General features: G+C 34.7%; 1 protein-coding gene and 1 pseudogene across 10 annotated transcripts in view; both read left to right on the top strand.

Annotated features, from left to right (window-relative positions):
• RAVER2 (ribonucleoprotein, PTB binding 2) overlaps positions 1-18,832 on the top strand; it is an 86,178-nt gene that overhangs the window by 49,037 nt on the left and 18,309 nt on the right. For 5 of the 10 annotated variants that reach the window (XR_010578016.1, XM_045386032.2, XM_065521126.2 and 2 more), the window contains 5 exons: positions 8,620-8,705; positions 10,391-10,495; positions 10,648-10,762; positions 12,801-13,069; positions 18,329-18,440. Coding sequence is in view for 8 of the 10 variants with exons in the window: in XM_045386032.2 (XP_045241967.2) it covers positions 8,620-8,705; positions 10,391-10,495; positions 10,648-10,762; positions 12,801-13,069; positions 18,329-18,440 (687 nt within the window). In the remaining 2 variants the exon portion in view is untranslated. Of the gene's footprint in view, positions 1-7,909; positions 8,257-8,619; positions 8,706-10,390; positions 10,496-10,647; positions 10,907-12,800; positions 13,070-18,328; positions 18,441-18,832 lie in introns of those variants that run through there. The other 5 variants (XR_012419162.1, XM_045386040.2, XM_074004788.1 and 2 more) reach the window with 3 other exon arrangements.
• LOC102122825 (small ribosomal subunit protein eS26 pseudogene) lies at positions 6,594-7,028 on the top strand (annotated as a pseudogene).

Raw genomic sequence — 18,832 nt, 5'->3', positions numbered from 1 at the left:
GCCATTTGACATATTCACCATCAGTTTCTAGGGCTCCAGTTTGCTCAGTATCCCCGCCACTACTTGATCTGTTGGTCTTTTAAATTTTAGCCTTTCTAGTGGATGTATAGTGCTCTCTTACTGTGGTTTTAATTTGAATATTTCTTTTGACTAATGATTTTGAGCATCTTTTATTGTGCTTATTTGTCATCTTTGTATCTTTGATGATATGTCTTTTCAAATATTTTGTACGTGTTAAAACTGAGTTGTTTGTCTTCTTATCAAGTTGTAAGAGTGCTTTTTAATATTACATACAAGTAGTCTGTTGGATATATGGTTTGCAAATATTTTTTAACATTGTCTTTTGAAGAGCAAAATGTTTTATTTTGACAAAATCCAATTTATTATTTTTTCTTTTATAATTTGTACTTCCTGTGTCATATTTGAGAAATCTTTGCCAATTTCAGGTTTTTAAGATTTTCTTGTATGTTTTCTTGGAGAAAGTTTTATAATTTTATCCCTATATTTAGGTCTATGATCTATTTTGAGTGAATTTTAGTTTATAGTATGAGGTAAGAGTCCAGATGTTTTTTGTTTATGTATAGTTATACAGTTATTCCAGTATCATTTGTTTAAAAAGCTTATGTTTCATTGAATATTTTGACATTTGCCAAAAATCAGTTTACCATATATGCATGAGTCTATAACTAAACTCTGTTCATTGATCTAAATGTCTGTCTTTATAAAGTACTGTCTTTATATCAATACTGTCTGTATACCAAAATACATGTGTAATAAATCCTGAAATCAGTTAGTATAAGCTTCAACTTTATTCTTCTTTTTCAAAGTTGTTTTGGCTATTCCAGGTTCTTTGCATTGGCTTATAAATTTTAGAATCAGAGTGCCAATTTCTATGAAAAATGTCAGCTGGGATTTTGATTAAGATTGTGTTGATTTGTATGCTAATTTAGGCAGAATTCACAACAATTCTGAGGCTTCTGATCGATAAGTATGGTATATCTTTTCAATTATTTTGAGGCAATATTTTATTTCTCCCAACAATGTTTTATTGTTTTCAGAATACGAATCTTATACATCTTTGGTCAGATTTATTCACAGTATTTCATATTTTTTGATGTTATTTTAAATGGTACTGCTGTCTTAATTTCAATGTCCTATTGCTAGTTGTTAGCATATAGAAGTATAACTGATTAAATACATATTTATCTTACATCCTACAGTCTCGCTAAACTCACTTATTATTTCTAGTAGGTTTTTGTTGGAATTTTCTATGTAGGTGATTATGTTATCTACAAATAAACACAATTTTACTTCTTTCTTTCCAACATATATGGCTTCTATTTTTTTCCTTGCTTTTTTGCATTAGATAGAAATTCCACTGTAATTGTGCATAGAACTGGTGAGAGCAGACATCCTTGCCTCATTTCTGATCTCATGGAGAAGGCATTCATTCTTTGATTATTAAGTATTATCTTAGCTAGAGTTTTTTTCACAGATTTCTTTTATTAAGCTGGGGAATTTGCCATCTATTTCTAATTGCCGAGTTTTAGCGTGATGATTGCTGGAATTTGTTGAATGCTTTCTCCATATATCGAGATGATCATATACTTTTCCTGTCTGTTAACATGATACATTACATTGATGATTTTTGAATGTTATATCAACCTTTTATTCTTAGGATAAACCTCACTTAGTTATAGCATATTATAATCTTTTTTATATATTGTTGAATTTGATTTAATAACACTTAGTTTGAAATTTTTGCACCTATGTTTATGAGGTATATTGGTCTGTAGTTTTCTTCCTTTGTAATGTATTTTCTGGTTTTGTTATGCTGCCTTCATGGAACAATTTGGAAAATATTCCCTCTCTTCAGTCATCAGAAGAGTTTGTGTTCAGTGCTATTATTTCTTGCTCATATGTTTGGTAGAATTCACTAGTGAAATCAGCTGTGTTGAATTTTTTAAGGAAGATTTTTACACATTTAATTTCTTTAACATATAAGAGCTATTTCAGGATATTGTTGTTCTTAAGTGAGCTTTACTAGTTTGTATCTTTCAAGGAAATTATCTATTTTGTGTAAGTTATCAAATTTATTGGCATAACATTGTTCATAGTATTCCCTTATTGTTCTTTAATCTCTGCAGGATCTATAGTGATGGCTCTTTCACATTCCTGATATTTTTGTCTTCTCTCTTTCTTCCTGATAAGTCTGGCAAAAGGTTTATCAGTATTACTGATTGTTCCAGGGAGCTGGCTTTTGTTTTCATTGACTTTGTCTGGTTGTTGTCTGTTTTTTATTTCATTGATTTCCACTTTATTTCTCTCAGCTTACTTTGGACATATTTTGTTCTTCCTTTTCTGGTTTTTTAAAGTAAAACTAGATTATTCACTTGAGACCTTTCTTTTAATGTGTTTAGTATTACACATTCCCTTCTAAACACTGTGTCTCATAAATTTTGAATGTTATATTATTTTCATTCATTTCAAAATACTTTTTGGTTTCCATTTTGATTTATTTGGTCCATTGGTTACTTGTAAGTGTCACTTAAGTTCCAAAATTGGAGATTTTCTAGTTTTTTTTGGTTATTGATACCTAATTTAATTCACTTGTATTCAGAGAAGATACTTTGTACAACTTAAATTTATAAATTAGAATTTAGACTTGTTTCATGGTTCAGAATACAGGCTGTATTGGCAAATATTCCATGGACACTTGAGAAGAATGTGTATTCTGCTCTTACTGGATGTGGAGTGTTCTATACGTGTCAGTTAGATCAACATGGTTGATAGTGTTCATGTCTCCTATATCCTTACTGATCTTTTGTCAACTTATTCTATCAATTATTCTGAGGAGAGGATGGGGCATAATGGGAGTCCTAGCCATAAGCAAAGGGTAAGAGCAGGTAGGCAAGATGCTATGGACATTTTCAGACTGTTTTTATTCTGATTGTTGTTTCTGTTGTTGTTATAAACTGGAAGATACTGTGTTCAGTAAAAGCTGTGAAGAAAAATATATTTCAGTGTTTTATAGTAAAATGCAATGATGATCTGAAAAAGAAGAGAAGTTGTTGAAATTTTTAATCATAATTTTGGGTTTGTCTGCTTTTCCTTTCAGTTCTGTGAATTTTGCTTCATATATTTTGAAACTTTGTTATTTGGTGTACAAACATTTAAGATTGTTGCATCCTTTTGATTAATTGGCCCATTTATCATTACAAAATGGTGATCTTTATCCCTGGTAATATCCTTTGCTCTGGATTTTTTTATATCAAGATAGCCACCAGCTTTTAAAAATTAATATTAACATATCTATCCATAGATGTTTATATGTTTAATAAAATATATTTTAAGTTGCCGAGTGGGTTTGTGTTTTCTATTATCTTGGAAAATCCTTTTCTGAGATTTGCAGTGTTACTACTAGCTACTTCATCAATAATGTGTGACTTTAAAGTAATGTAGTTTTAAAAATGTTTTGATATCTATTATTTGTGGTTTCCATAATAGTTTTTTGAGGGAAGAGACTTCTATTAATCTTTCATAGATAATACATCTAGAGCTTTGTAATTTAGATGTATTTCCCCAGGTGGTCATTAATTTAACAAGAAGGGATGTGTCTTAAAAGCTCTTTTTGTACTTCAACTACAGAATTAAAAAAAAATTAACTCCTCCACTCAAGTTTTTGTCGTTAAAAAATTTTTAATTGACATGTAATAATTATACATATTTATGGGGTACAGACTGATAGCCCAATATGTGTATATAATCTATAATAATCAAATGAAGGTAATTAGCATATTAACCACCTAAAACATTCATCATATCCTTGTGTTGGGAGCATTTAAAGTCCTCTCTTTTAGCTATTTGAAAATATACAATAAATGTTTGTTAACTTAGTCACCCTACAGTACTATAGAACATGAAAACTTAATTGTCCTATCTAGCTGTAATTTTGTATTCATTAACCAACCTGTTCCTATCATCCCCTTTTGCCTTCTGTTCCCAGACTCTAATAACCATGATTGTACCTTCAACTTCTATGAACTCAACTTTTTTAGCTCCTGTATATGAGGGAGAACATGCAGTATTTATCTTTATGTGCCTGACTTGTTTCACTTAATATAATGTCCTCCAGGTTGCTGCAAATGACCAGCTTTCCTTTTTTCTTATGGCTGAATAGTATTCCATTGTGTATATGTACCACATTTTCTTTATCCATTCATCTGTTGATGGACACTTAGTCCATATCTTGGCTACTGTGAATAGTGCTGCAATAAACATCAGGATGCAGATCTCTCTTCAAGATACAGATTTCCTTTTCTTTGGTTTGTTGTTGTTTGTTTTTTGAGATAGAGTCCCACCCTGTTGCTCAGGCTGGAGTGCAGTGGCATGATCTCAGCTCACTGCAACCTCTGCCTCCTGGGTTCAAGCGATTTTCATGCCTCAGCTTCTCAAGTAGCTAGGATTACGGGCGTGCACCACTGCACCCTGCTATTTTTGTGTTTTTTAATAGAGACAGGGTTTCGCCATGTTGGCCAGGCTGGTCTCGAACTCCTGACCTTCAGTGATCAACTCACCTCAGCCTCCCAAAGTGCTGGGATTACAGGTGTGAGCCACTGCACCTGGCCATGATTTCCTTTTCTTTGGATAAATATTCGTTAGTGGATTGCTGGATCCATATGGTAGTTCTGTATTTGTTTTTTTGAGAAACCATCATACTGTTTTCCATAATGGCTGTACTAATTGGCATTCCCTCCAGCAGTGTAAGAGAGTTCCCTTTTTTCCGCATCCTCACCAGCATTTATTATTTGTTTGTCTTTTTGATAGTTAGAATTAGCCATTCTAATTGGGGTGAGATGGTATCTTACTGTGGTTTTGACTTACATTTCACTGATGATACAGATGTTGAACATTTTTTCATATACTTGTTGGTCATTTATATGGCTTCTGAGAAATATCTGTTCAGATCCTTTGCCCATTTTTAAATTGGATTAATGGGGGTGGTTTTATTTTTATTTTTATTTTTGCTGTGAATTGCTAGAGTTCTGTGTATATTCTAGATATTAGTCCTATGTCACATGAATAATTTGCAAATATTTTCTCCCATTCTACAAGTTATACGTGTTCACCTTATTGATTGTTTACCTCATTGTGTAGAAGCTGTTTAGTTTGATAAAATCCCATTTGTCTATTTTTGATTTTGTTGCCTGTGCTTGTAAAGTGTGACCCGTAACATCTTTGCCCAGATCAATGTCCTCAAGTGTCTCCCCCATGTTTTCTTCCAGTAGTTGTACAATTTTTAGCCTTGCATTTAAGTGTTTAATACATTTTGAGTTGGTTTTTATATATGGTGAGAGGTAAGGGTCTAGTTTCATTCTTTTGCATATGAATATTCCATTTTCCCAGCATAATTTATTGAAGGGGCTATACGGAAGTTATTTGTCTAAGTCTAGTAATATTTTCTCTAATTCTCCACACTTAATTCCCTATCACTTGCAGAAGAGTTATTTTCTGTGTACCAGTTTTCCACTCAGAAATGCCTTTTTCTCATTGAAGTAGATAATAGAATTCTAAATGAGTCCTCTTCCACGTATCCTCACATTATTATAACTTTCCTGAAATTATGCTGGAATGAAACATTCCCTCCAATCCTGCATACTCTGGGCACTTCCTCCTTTGCTAGAGAGAATATTGAAAACTGTTGAATTAAATAGTTTCCTATGGCTGTCTCACTGGTATCATTCTACTCCTGAAAACCAAGAAGTTGTATCATTCTTGTCTTCTGAGGCAGTCCCAATGTAGACTTAGATGGATACTAAAAAATTTGGTTAGAATGAGGATTTATTTCATTCATTTATTTATTTCACCTGTCATAGTACAGTGTTTTTTTTATTTTACTACATATATATTACAAGAAGATGTCACTAGTACACTGTTTGTATATTATATATATATATAATTTTATGTATTATTATTTTGAAATGGAGTCTCACTCTGTCAGCCAGGCTGGAGTGTAGTGGCATGATCTCAGCTCACTGCAACCTCCACCTCCCAGCCTCAAGCAGTTCTCCTGCCTTTGCCTCCCAAGTAGCTGGGATTACAGGCATGTGCCACCATGCCTGGCTAATTTTTGTATTTTTGATAGAGACGGAGTTTCACCATGTTGACCAGGCTGGTCTCGAACTCCTGACCTCAAATGATCCTCCCACCTTGGCCTTCCAAAGTGCTGGGATTACAGGTGTGAGCCACTGTGCCCAGCCTAATTTTGTATATTATGATTATTCCAGTTATTTTACAATAGTTAGATTAAATTTCTTCATATATTTTCTATCTCATGGTCCTTTTTGTGTCTCTATCTATTCTAAAAACATCCTCCCCCGCTTTTTTTTTTAAAGTGAGAGCAAGTTTATTAAGAAAGAAAAGGAATAAAGAATGGCTTCTCCAGGCTGGGCGCGGTGGCTCACGCCTGTAATCCCAGCCCTTTGGGAGGCCAAGGTGGGTGGATCTCAAGGTCAGGAGTTCAAAACCAGCCTGGCCAACATGGTGAAACCTCGTCTCTGGTAAAATACAAAAATTAGCTCTCTTCGGTCCGTGCTTCCAAGATGACAAAGAAAAGAAGGAACAATGGTCGTGCCAAAAAGGGCTGTGGCCACGTGCAGCCTATTCACTGCACTAACTGTGCCTGATGCTTGCCCAAGGACAAGGCCATTAAGAAATTCGTCATTCGAAACATAGTGGAGGCCGCAGCAGTCAGGGACATTTCTGAAGCGAGCATCTTCGATGCCTATGTGCTTCCCAAGCTGTAGTGAAGCTACGTTACTGTGTGAGTTGTGCAATTCACAGCAAAGTAGTCAGGAATCGATCTCGTGAAGCCCGCAAAGACCGAACACCCCCACCCCAATTTAGACCTGCGGGTGCTGCCCCACATCCCCCACCAAAGCCCATGTAAGGAGCTGAGTCCTTAAAGACTGAGATAGACTATTCTCTGGAGAAAAATAAAATGGAAATTGTACTTTAAAAAAAAAAAAGTTAGCTGAGCATGGTGGTGAGTGCCTGTAATCCCAGCTACTTGGGAGGCTGAGGCAAGAGAATTGCTTGAACCCAGGAGGCCGGAGGTTGCAGTGAGCAGAGATCGTGCCATTGCACTCCAGCCTGGGAAATAGAGTGTGACTCTCTATCAAAAACAAACAAACAAACAGACAGACAGACAGAATGGCTGCTCCATATAGCAGCCTGGACATACAGGCATGGACCACTGGTTGCCCTTTTTTTTTTTTTTTTTTTTTTTGAGACGGAGTCTAGCTGTTGCCCAGGCTGGAGTGCAATGGCCGGATCTCAGCTCACTGCAAGCCCCGCCTCCCGGGTTCACGCCATTCTCCTGCCTCAGCCTCCCGAGTAGCTGGGAGTACAGGCGCACGCCACCTCGCCCGGCTAATTTTTTTTGTATTTTAGTAGAGACGGGGTTTCACCGTGTTAGCCAGGATGGTCTCGATCTCCTGAACTCGTGATCCGCCCGTCTCGGCCTCCCAAAGTGCTGGGATTACAGGCTTGAGCCACCGCGCCTGGCCCTGTTTGCCCATTTTTATGGTTATTTCTTGATTATCTTGATTATATGCTAAGCAAGAGATGGATTATTCATGAGTTTTCCAGGAAAATGGTGGGCAATTCTCAGAACGGAGGATTCCTCCCCTTTTTAGACCATATAGGGTAAATTTCACACGCCGCCATGGCATTTGTAAACTGTCATGTTGCTGGTGGGAGTGTAGCAATGAGGACGGCCAGAGGTCACTCTTGTCGCCATCTTGGTTTTGATAGGTTTTAGCCGGCTTCTTTATTGCACCCTGTTTTATTAGCAAGGGCTTTGTAACCTGTATCTTGTGCCGACCTCCTGTCTCATCTTGTAACTTAGAATGCCTAACTTACTGGGAATGCAGCTCAGCAGGTCTCAGCCTTACTTTACCTGACTTCTATTCAAGATGGAGGCACTCTGGTTCAAACATCTGTGACACATCCCTGCCTCCCTTTTGTAAGTGTTCTGTTCTAAAAACATCCCTTTTGAAGCGTACTCTGGTATTTAGACTCTTAGACTTGATTATGAGTATTGTTCCCATTTATTCTTTTTATGTCTGTGTACAAGTTTGCAGTTTCTTTTGATTTTTTTATGTAAATATTTGTGTGTACATATATTGTCTTCTCAATTGGATTTTATATAAGCTTTTCAAGGACAAGGATTGTATCTTGTCCCCTACTCCTACCCTCTGCCAAAATGCCTGAAATACCTAAAAAACCACTGAATAAATAACATGGGTTCAAATGAGTATTGTGCTTATTAAAAGGTGGATATGTTTTGTTGCACTAAATTCTAGAGAAGATTAAGCCTAGGTTTGGAGTTTTACGATTATGGCAGAAGGCTTTTGAATTTTAAAACAAATTCCAGGGTTGAATCTCAGGGAAAGGTGCCTGTCACTTTTGACCAGTGACAAAGTCACTATGTCATTGAACTTTCAGTGGATTTGTTAATAGTTTAAAGAAATATTCATTAACCCTTTTCGAAGCTTGGTTTTTTTAAATTTTTAATTCCATATATATATTAAAGTTTTTACTTTTATTTTCTCAAAGCCGTTCTTGGGACACCTCACAGCTTGCCACATCTGATGAATCCATCCATCTCTCCTGCATTTTTACATTTGAATAAAGCACATCAGGTACATAAATAACATTAAGTACTGAAGCTTTAAATATTTGGAGTGAATATCTTGTTTGTTCTTAACACTTAAAGTTCTCAAGAAATTAAATGAGTATTTTGCTTTTAAAGAAAATCTTTAATAAGTATAGCTATGTAAAATTATAACTTGAGTACATCAGATTCAATTAAGCTAACCAAAGCAGTAGTTATATACCACAATAAATATTATTGATTCCAATTTGTATGGCATTAAGAAGGAAAGTGGTATATTTTTTCGAGATAATAAATCATTTGTTCAAAACAGGGCTTCTTATGTGGTCTTAACTCAAAAAAATATTTCTAGAAAGAAAATATAAATGAACAGTAACTCTTAATTCCTAAAATTTAATGAATATTATAAAAAACAACTCATGTATATGAGAATAGAGTATATGTTTCCTACTTTTTTTAGATAAATATTTTAAATGTGTGTTTATAGATTTAAATGTCTGTAATATTAGAGATAAGCATTACTCATTAATTTCAGGTACTGTTTAAGAATATAGAATTCTAATTAAAATCAAACAATATATAATAGATGCTTAATATAAGTTGAATGAATGAATATCTGGTCCTAAATCCGGCTTTTATTTTTCATCCTTAGAATCTAACACAGGACTTGGTGATACATTATAGAGTTTTTATTCATTCATTTACTCAATGTATTTTATTGAGTATCTGACATATATGTATTAGACATTGTGCTAATCATTGAGGCTACTGTGTGGAATGTAACATTTAAAGTCTATGTTATTATAGAATTTCAACCAGTAGGGACAACACATTAAACAGTTAATTACAATAAGGAGTGAAGAGTAATATGAGAGGGGAAGTTCAGAGTATTGATAATATTCCCTGTATTTTAAGAGAAAGACCAAAATGCTTTACCTTTAAGGCCCATACATTTGAGCTAGCTCCTCCTACCTCTCAGCTCACTACACATCACTGTCCCACTACAACAGCCTGGTTTTGGTCCTCAAAGGACTTTGTTTTCTCCTCCTTCGGTCTTTTCTTCTGCTGGTCCTTCTTCCTGGAATGCGAATGCTTCCCACCCCAACATCACCTAATTCCCTCCCAGACTTCAACTACAGCCTTCAGATTGCAGTACAAGAATTAGTTCCTCCAAGAAACCTTCCTTGAATCGTCCAGGCTAAATAACATTCCTCCACTATTTGTTCTCATAGCCCCTTGCATTTTTCCTTCATATGATTATCATGTGTAATCATGTGGGGTTTTTTTATTATTATTAATTAATGGCTCCCTTCCTTAGGGGACTGTAAGATCTATGAGGGCAGATCTTATTGTACTTCTCACTAAGTAGCACAGTGCCTGGCACATAAAAAGTGCTCAATAAATCTTTGTTGAATGATTAAATGAATAAATAAATGAATGAATAGAATGTCACTATCATTGAAACCAAAAAGGGGTGAGAGGAGGGAAGGAAGGATGAAAGAATGTAGAATTAATTTCATGACTGCATGGCCCCCCTTGTATATTATTAAAAGAATTAACTAACTTTGCCTGTTAAGTTGGAAAGTGAAATATTATGTTTAGAAGCAATTACTTTTACTCAGATCGACTGGAGAATTGAACTTTAAAATGAATCGGGTTATACAACATGTAGCTTTTCAAAATTAAACTAACAACGTTTTGTCATTTTCACAGAGCTCAGTTATGGGTAATACTTCTAATTTATTCCTTCAGAATCTTTCTCATATACCACTGGCACAACAACAATTAATGAAGTTTGAGAATATTCATACTAATAATGTAAGTATGATATCATTTTTTCTTTTAGAATCAGTTCATTTCTTTTCTAGAATCAGGTTGTGGATCAGGTTGTTTATGAATTTTCACATGTGTAACTTTTTTTAGGTTATATCTTATGGCCATGGGTCTTACCTTTTTTTCTTCTTTTGTAGAAACCCGGCTTACTTGGAGAGCCCCCGGCTGTGGTATTTCAGACTGCACTAGGGATAGGGTCAGTGCTTCCATTGAAAAAGGAGTTGGGACATCATCATGGAGAAGCACATAAAAGTAAATGATGTGTATTTACTGAGAAGTCAGTAAACAGTCAGGTTTGAGATTTAAAGATAGTTTACTTATGTTCTCCTTTTATTTACAGGGAGGTCAAATTTGAGTTTTATTTAGTCATTTAAAATTTTGAGAACCCTCTTGGCTTTTTCTATTTTGAATATTGGTAAGTTACTGATGGACTTGCTTCCATGCCAAGATAAGACTTTCCCTGTTGGATATGCTTTAATATTTTATGCAGGTTCACAGCAGTGCAAGGCAAAGACACAGATCCCTTTGAGACTGACATGCTGCCCACTGGGCTGACAGCACATATGGATCCATTTGGGATAAGAAACCTTTCACTTTTATTTTTAAAAATCTAGTATTTATATATTTAAAGTTTGATTATTTATTTGTATTATTAAAAAAAATTGAACCTCTAAATCAGTAGTCAAAGAAAACTAATGTGTGTACTATGTGCTTCTAAAAACATGGCAAACAAAATAGCTTTTTTGGCAGGAAAACAGGAGCATGGTGTTATACTAAGACTTCTTATTTGAATGTGATTTTGAAGGGCGCATTTTCAGCTTGAAGCTTAATTGAAATTTGCTTAGAAGTGAGCATGCTGAGTAAAAACAGAAGGTCCACCAATAATTTTTAAAAAAAGTCAATTAAATATGGGTAGCTTACTTAACCTTTTGTCCAGTGATCAAATAACTTAGTTCTGACTGTTGAAATTGACTGGACAAAAGTTAAGCCAGTGAAGAAATTTTGTAATATCATGGGGTCTGTCTTTCCAAAAAATTAAATTTTCTATGTCTAAAAGCTTATGTAAATGTGTATTATTTGTGTTGAATTAACTAATAAACTATTTACTTTCGTATATGCTGCTTTAAGAACATTGAATAGTGTCCAGATAACTATATTCTAAGCATTAGGGGGGGAACCAAAGCATCCATCTCTAAATGATTATTACTGAAAATAATTGAAGAAATTTGTTTAGTAAATTTATAAAATGGTAAGTCTTAGTTGTCAAAATTAGCTTTTTCCATTTAATTTTGACCTATAGATTTTTTAAAAGGTGGAACGGTTCAGAATTTTCCTATTAAAACTTTTAATAGGAATGTTGCCAGCCTGGGCAACATGACAAAACCCTGACTCTACTAAAATACAAAAAATTAACCAGGCATGGTTGCACACGCCTGTGGTCCCAGCTACTCAGGAGGCTGAGGTGGGAGAATCACCTTAGCCGAGGAAGTCGAGGCTGCAGTGAGCCATGATTGGCGATGGGAGTGGGACCCTGACTCAAAAAACAAAAAAACTGTCTTTATTTCTCCCAGAATTTCTTGTTATTTTCTATAAATAAAAACATAAAACTTTCATGTATTAAATTTAGTGCTTATCTGTTAACAAATACTCATTTAAAGAAAGAAGCCAGTGATATACTGATAAGTGTTTAACAACAAGCTCTCTAGGTTGAAAAAACGTCTTGATTTGTAGCATTTGTGCATTTCTGTTTGTGAATACTCCAACTGTGACTGATTTCAGGTTACCAATATGAAGACATTTAACTCAATAGCTGGGAAGGGGTGTGTATTAATAGCTCTCATGAGCTGATGGAAGCCAGCTAACCAAATTTATTATTGGATTCAGTCAAACTTCATTAAATTTTACTTTCAGATAACTTTTTAAACTTAAAACTTAATTATTTCCATCAGTTATGGAAACAGTGAAGCTGCAATGAATGGGCATTAAAAAAAGCACTAATATAGCTTAAATGCCAATTAACAATTATATATAGAATTTAAAAACTTAAAAATTTCATAATTTGAGGTTACCCTGAAAGTTGCTGAAAATAAGAGCATTATTACTATTGTAGATTTTTGTTTTTTCATAAAGGAGCCCACTAATTAACAACCTCTAACCTTACCTTTTGCTGTTATCTAACAGGTACAAATTGGTTTCTCTGCATTTTGCTCATAACTTAACAAAATCAAAAGGACTATTGCGAATAAATATTTTCTAACTAAAAGCTTTTTGCATTTGTGGTTTGCTACAGCATCTAGCCTGATTCCAACCCAAACAACGATAACAGCTGGAATGGGCATGTTACCATTCTTTCCAAATCAGCACATTGCTGGACATGCTGGGCCAGGGCACAGTAATACTCAGGAGAAACAGCCAGCCACGGTGGGAATGGCAGAAGGAAATTTCTCAGGGTCGCAGCCTTATCTTCAGAGCTTTCCAAACCTTGCTGCTGGAAGCTTGCTGGCGGGACACCATAAGCAGCAGCAAAGCCAGCCAAAAGGCACAGAGATAAGTTCAGGGGTAAGAAAACTTTGCCTGCACACAGATGTGTATATACCTACATATGTATATATATTCCATTTAAATTGTATCTTAAATTGTCATGTCAATGAAATGATGACTTTCTCATAGTTTACATTTACTTCTCAAAATTGAAGAAACCATTGCAAAATGTTTGCAATTTTTTAAAAAAATATGTTATTAAAAATAAGCAAACAAAAAATCCATTTTTTGATAAGTTATGCTAACTGGCATTTGGGACTACCTTAATTATTTGCCAGTTTGTAAGTAAAGTAATTTTAATTTGTGTAAAATGAGTTATGTCTCTTATAAATAATTTATATGTGGATTATTTATTCCTTAGAATAAGGAATTTCCAAAAAGTTTGTGACATACATGGTTTTCAGAAATACTTGATATTTTAAATATAAGATATAAACTAATTTAAGTTCAGAATTTTGTAGTTTGAAAAAGCTTAGGAGTATCAATACTTATTCACTTACATAGTAATGTTATTTGTAAGGCTAAGTACGTGTTAATGCTGTTCTTTAAAATATACTTTTTGTGTATCTTAAATATGTAGTTAGTAGCTAAAGTATTTTAATATTTAAAGGCAGAACAAATTTTATCTGGAAAATATCAAAACCAGCTATTAAACTCTGGTCTGTTCAAACTAATCTGGTCTTTCTTTTAATTCTGGAAGTGTTTACCCAATCATTTTATTGGTTAATATACCACTGATATTTATAAATGTTGTAATAAGTAGGTAGACTAAAGTACATCTAATTTTTATTATATTTGTACCCCAAAATACACTGTGGTTTGTAAGTGGTATAAAACTTAGGCTTAAGCAGTTTGTAAGGAAAAAAATCTATGTAGTTTCTTGTATTCAAATGTCAAAATAATAATACTGAATTTGTAAGAGATTTTAGTGTTACCTAGCCATAGCAAGAAGTATGACTAGAATGCCCTACAATTGTACATTGAGAAAGCTAAGGCAGTTCTCTCTTTTAAAAATTTTTTTATCTTTTACTTTTTTTATTTTTATTTTTTTTTTGAGATGAAGTCTTGCTATGTCACCCAGGCTGGAGTGCAGCGACGTGACCTTGGCTCACTGCAACCTCCACCTCCTGGGTTCAACGGTTCGCCTGCCCCAGCCTCCCAAGTAGCTGGGACTACATGCACGCACCACCATTCCTGACAGATTTTTGTATTTTTAGTAGAGATGGGGTTTCACCATGTTGGCCAGACTGGTCTTGAACTCCTGAGCTCAGGTGATCTTCCCACCTTGGCCTCCCAAAGTGCTGCTATTACAGGTGTGAGCCATTGCGCCTGGCCGTCAGTTCTTTATAGAATAAATTTTAAAAATTTATCTGCAGTGTTCATTGCTTGGGTCATTGAGGGAAACTGCACAAATAAAACTTGTATATGAATACTTCATATCTCTTTGCAATCTTTAGTTCACTGCAAGCATCAGAGTCTTTAGAAGAACTGTGGATTTTAGGTGATTCACAAAATGGGCAAATGAGTATGTCTACAAGAAGACAGCCAAAATAGGGGCAGGTTCTGGAAAATAAGTCCTGTGAAGAAGAATTCAGGAGAAGTGGATATATGGAACCTGGAAAGAGACAACCAAACATATACATTGTTAAACCTATTTAAAGAGTAGTCATATGGTATTATGTGTACCTCCAGTGGGCAGAACTACCTATTAAGTACAACATACAATAAAGCAGATTTAGGCTTAATATAAGGAAGAACGATTCAAGCTTTTAAGCAGAGAGAAAGTTTATTTCACAAAGATGTGACTGTCATATCACCAAAAGCAATTAAGCAGACCCCAGGTGAGCATCTGTATAGGATGTCGTGTTAATATAAATGATCCCTCTTCCTCTCAGTAGGGGTTGGACCAGGTAACCTCAGTGTTTTCTAACTGTGAGATTTGTAGACTTGGCTGAAATAATTAGTTTAACTTTGCTTTAGATGTTTAGAACTGCATCTTTAATATTGTGTTGGCCAGTAAGTCTTGAGTCTACCTTTTTGTTTCCAGAATCACCTCTAGTGCAAAAAAAAAAAAAAAAAAGAGAGCGAGAGATTTGGACTCTAACTCCCAACCTTTGAGAATTTTATTCAGGGAGACAGGGATAATATCCAGTTTCTGTTTATTGTGGTAAAATTAAAATATACGTAACATAAAATTTACCATTTTAAGTGTAGAGTACTGTGGCTTTAAGTACATTTACAGTGTTGTGCAGCATCATTGCTCTCCATCTCCAAAACTTTTTTGTCATCTCATACTGAAACCTGCACCTGTTAAATAATAACTCTCCCTTTTTCCCTCCCACTAGCCTGAGTAACCACTGTTTCTACTTTTGTCTTTATGAATTTGACTATTCCAGGTACCAGGTGACACAATATTTGTCCTTCTGTGTGTAGCTTAGTTCACTTAGCATGTTTTCTAGGTTCATCCATGTTGTAGCATGTATCCAAATTTCCTTCTTTCCTAAGGCTGAATAATATTCCATTGTACATATATACCATGTTTTAATTCAGCCATCCATGGACATGTGGGTTGTTTCTACCTTTTATTGTGAATAATGCTGCTGTGAACATTGGTATCTGAGTCCCTGCTTTCGATTCTTTGGGGTATATACCCAGAAATGGAATTACCGGATCATACCATAATGCATGTTTAATTTTTGTTGGAACTGTCATCCGTTTTTCCACAGCAGCTGCACCATTTTACATTCCTGCCAGCAGTGCACAGGGATTCTAATTTTCCAACATGCTCACCAACACTTGTTTTCTGTTTTAGCTGTTTGTAACAAAAATACCATAGACTGGGTGATTTAAATAACATACATTTATTTCTCACAGTTTGAGAGGCTGGGAGTTCTAAGAGAAGGTGCCAGCAAATCCAGTGTTGATGAGGATACTGTTCCTGGTTTTCAGATGACCATCTTTTCGTTCCATTTTCACATGTTAGAGAGCTGGAGCAAGCCCTTTCATGTCTCTTCTTATAGGAGCGCTAATCCCACTCTTGAGGGCTCTACTTTCATGACCTCATTACCTTCCAAAGGCCCCACCTTCTAAGACCATCACATTGAGGCTTAGCATTTCAACATATGAATTCTGGGGAGACTTAAACATTCAGTTCATAGTCGTAGCCATCCCAGTGGTTGTGAAGTGGTATCTCATTGTGGTTTTGATTTGCATTTCCCTAATGATTAGTGATGCTGAGCATTTTTGTGTGTGTTTATTAGTCATCTGTATATTTTCTTTGGAGAAATGTCTATTAAAGTTTTTGCCCATTTTAAATCAGGTTCGTTTTTATTGTCATTGTTGAGTTTTTGGGAGTTTTCTATATACAGTTGACCCTAGAAAACACAGGTTTTAACTGCACAGGTCCACTTATACTTGGATATTTTCCAAGAAATATAGTGGGAAATTTTTTGGAAATTTAAAAAGTTTGAAAAAACTCACAAATGAACCCCATAGCCTAGAAATATTGAAAAATTAAGAAAAAGTTATATATGTCATGAATGCATAAAATATATGTAGATATTAGTCTAGTTTGTAATTTGCTACCATAATATATACTCAAACCTATTATTAAAAAGTTAAAATTTAGCATACATGACATACATACTTACAGACAGTACATGGCACCATTCAGTCAAAAGAAATGTAAACCAAAATAAAGATGCAGTATTAAATCATAACTGCATAAAATTAACTGTAGTATATACTGTACTACTGTGATAATTTTGTACCTACTTCCTGTTGCTATTGAGATGAGCTCAAGTGTTGAGAGTATCCACTTAAAATGCTGTGTGTTGCTAATCATCTCCATGTGAGCCATTCATCTCTCCAGTAAATTGCTTATTGCAGTAAAAAGTGATGTATCATCATGCTTGCATATTTTTCATCATGATTAGTGCAATACCATAAACCTTGAATAACACCTATGATCCATAAAAATGCCACTAGTGGTACTAGAAGGGCTCTCAAGAAGCAGTGTCATGACATTATAAGAAAAAGTCGAATTGCTTGATGAATACCACAGATTGAGGTCTGTAGCTGCTGTTGTCCACCATTTCAGACAGATCCATATTGTAAACAAATGACATAATTTATGGTATTGATAAATACTACAGTACTGTAAATGTTTTTCTCTTATGGTTTTCTTAATATTTTCTTTTCTCCACCTTTAATGTAAAAAAAACAGTGTATAACATATGTAACATGCAAAATACATGTTAATTGTTTGCTATTGGTAAGGCTTCTAGTTAACAGTAGGCTATTAGTAGTTAAGTTTTTGGGTAGTCAAGGGTTATACATAGATTTTTCCACTATGTGGGGGGTTGGCACTACTAACCCCCATGTTGTTTCAAGGGTCAACTGTACTAGAATCCTTACACCTAACTAATTACATAAAAATATACTGATATACATTTTGAAGAAATGTGTGTTTCTAGCATCATCTAAATGTGGAGTTGGAGTTTATTAAACTCATTTATTTTGTTTGACATTATATTTAGTACCAGAGGTAAATAAGCTTTGCTTTTGTTATTTGGTCATAAAATATAAAATAAAACTCTCAATAAAAATATTGATAACAGGCCAGGCGCAGTGGGTCACGCCTGTCATCCCAGCACTTTGGGAGGCCAAAGTGGGGGCATCACTAAGGTCAGGAGTTCGAGACCAGCCTGGCCAACATGGTGAAACCCCATCTCTACAAAAAATATTAAAAAATTAGCCAGGTGTGGTGGTGCGGCTCTGTAATCCCAGCTACTCAGGAAGCAGAAGCAGGAGAATCGCTTGAACCCGGGAGGTGGAGGTTTCCATGAGCTGAGATTGCACCATCGCACTCCAACCTGGGCAATAGAGTGAGATTCCATCTGAAAAAAAAAAAAAAAAAAAAAAAAAAAAAAAAAAAAAAAAAAAAAAGGTAGATAGATAGATAAACAGTATTTCTGGAAAAGAGATATGGAATTTAGTTTTTCTTGTGAAGATGAATTCTTTCCTGGTTCAAGTGAGAAGATTGTACAAGATATCCTTTCATTCTCTTTTAGTTCTAAAGTTCTATGGCTCTAGAATAGTTTTTTTAAAAACCTAATTGAACAACTAATAGCAGGTGAAATGTGATAATTTTAGTCAACATCCATAGATATTTCATAAGTACACTAGATGTATTGAAAAATAAGTATTTCTGTGTTCTTCATTTTTATTTTCATGTTCTTCTCATTAAGTACCCCCTCCTTTGTTTTTGTTAAATAGGCTGCCTCTAAGAATCAGACTTCACTCTTGGGAGAACCACCAAAAGAAATTCGGCTCAGTAAAAATCCATACTTGAATTTGGCAAGTGTGTTGCCCAGTGTGTGCTTATCATGTAAGTAGGGGCTCAGTATTCTTGTTGTAGAGTTTTATTGAATACTTTACATAATAAGTTTTACTTTAATTTTTGACTTAATGGAAGCAAATAATACCTATTGGCCAAATTATAGGCCTAAATTATTCTTTAAATTAAAATAGTAATTAAAACTAAGACACTCAAAATGTGTGCTATTTTATTTAAGGAAAACATTACAACTCATAGAGAATCATTTTTCTTAACCAGAAGTTTAAACCTATAAGTAATCTTATATATCTTGAGTGTTTGAATACTCCCAAAATGTATGAGCTACCAATAATTGGTAGAAGTGGAATTCTCATTCACTTTTTGGAGGAACCCCTCAAGCCTTCAATTACTATAAATCAGCTATTCATTCAAATGTCATTTTA

This window comes from Macaca fascicularis, chromosome 1, assembly GCF_037993035.2.
Source record: "Macaca fascicularis isolate 582-1 chromosome 1, T2T-MFA8v1.1".
Classification (NCBI taxonomy): domain Eukaryota; kingdom Metazoa; phylum Chordata; class Mammalia; order Primates; family Cercopithecidae; genus Macaca; species Macaca fascicularis.
This window is presented reverse-complemented; position numbering and strand designations above follow the sequence as displayed.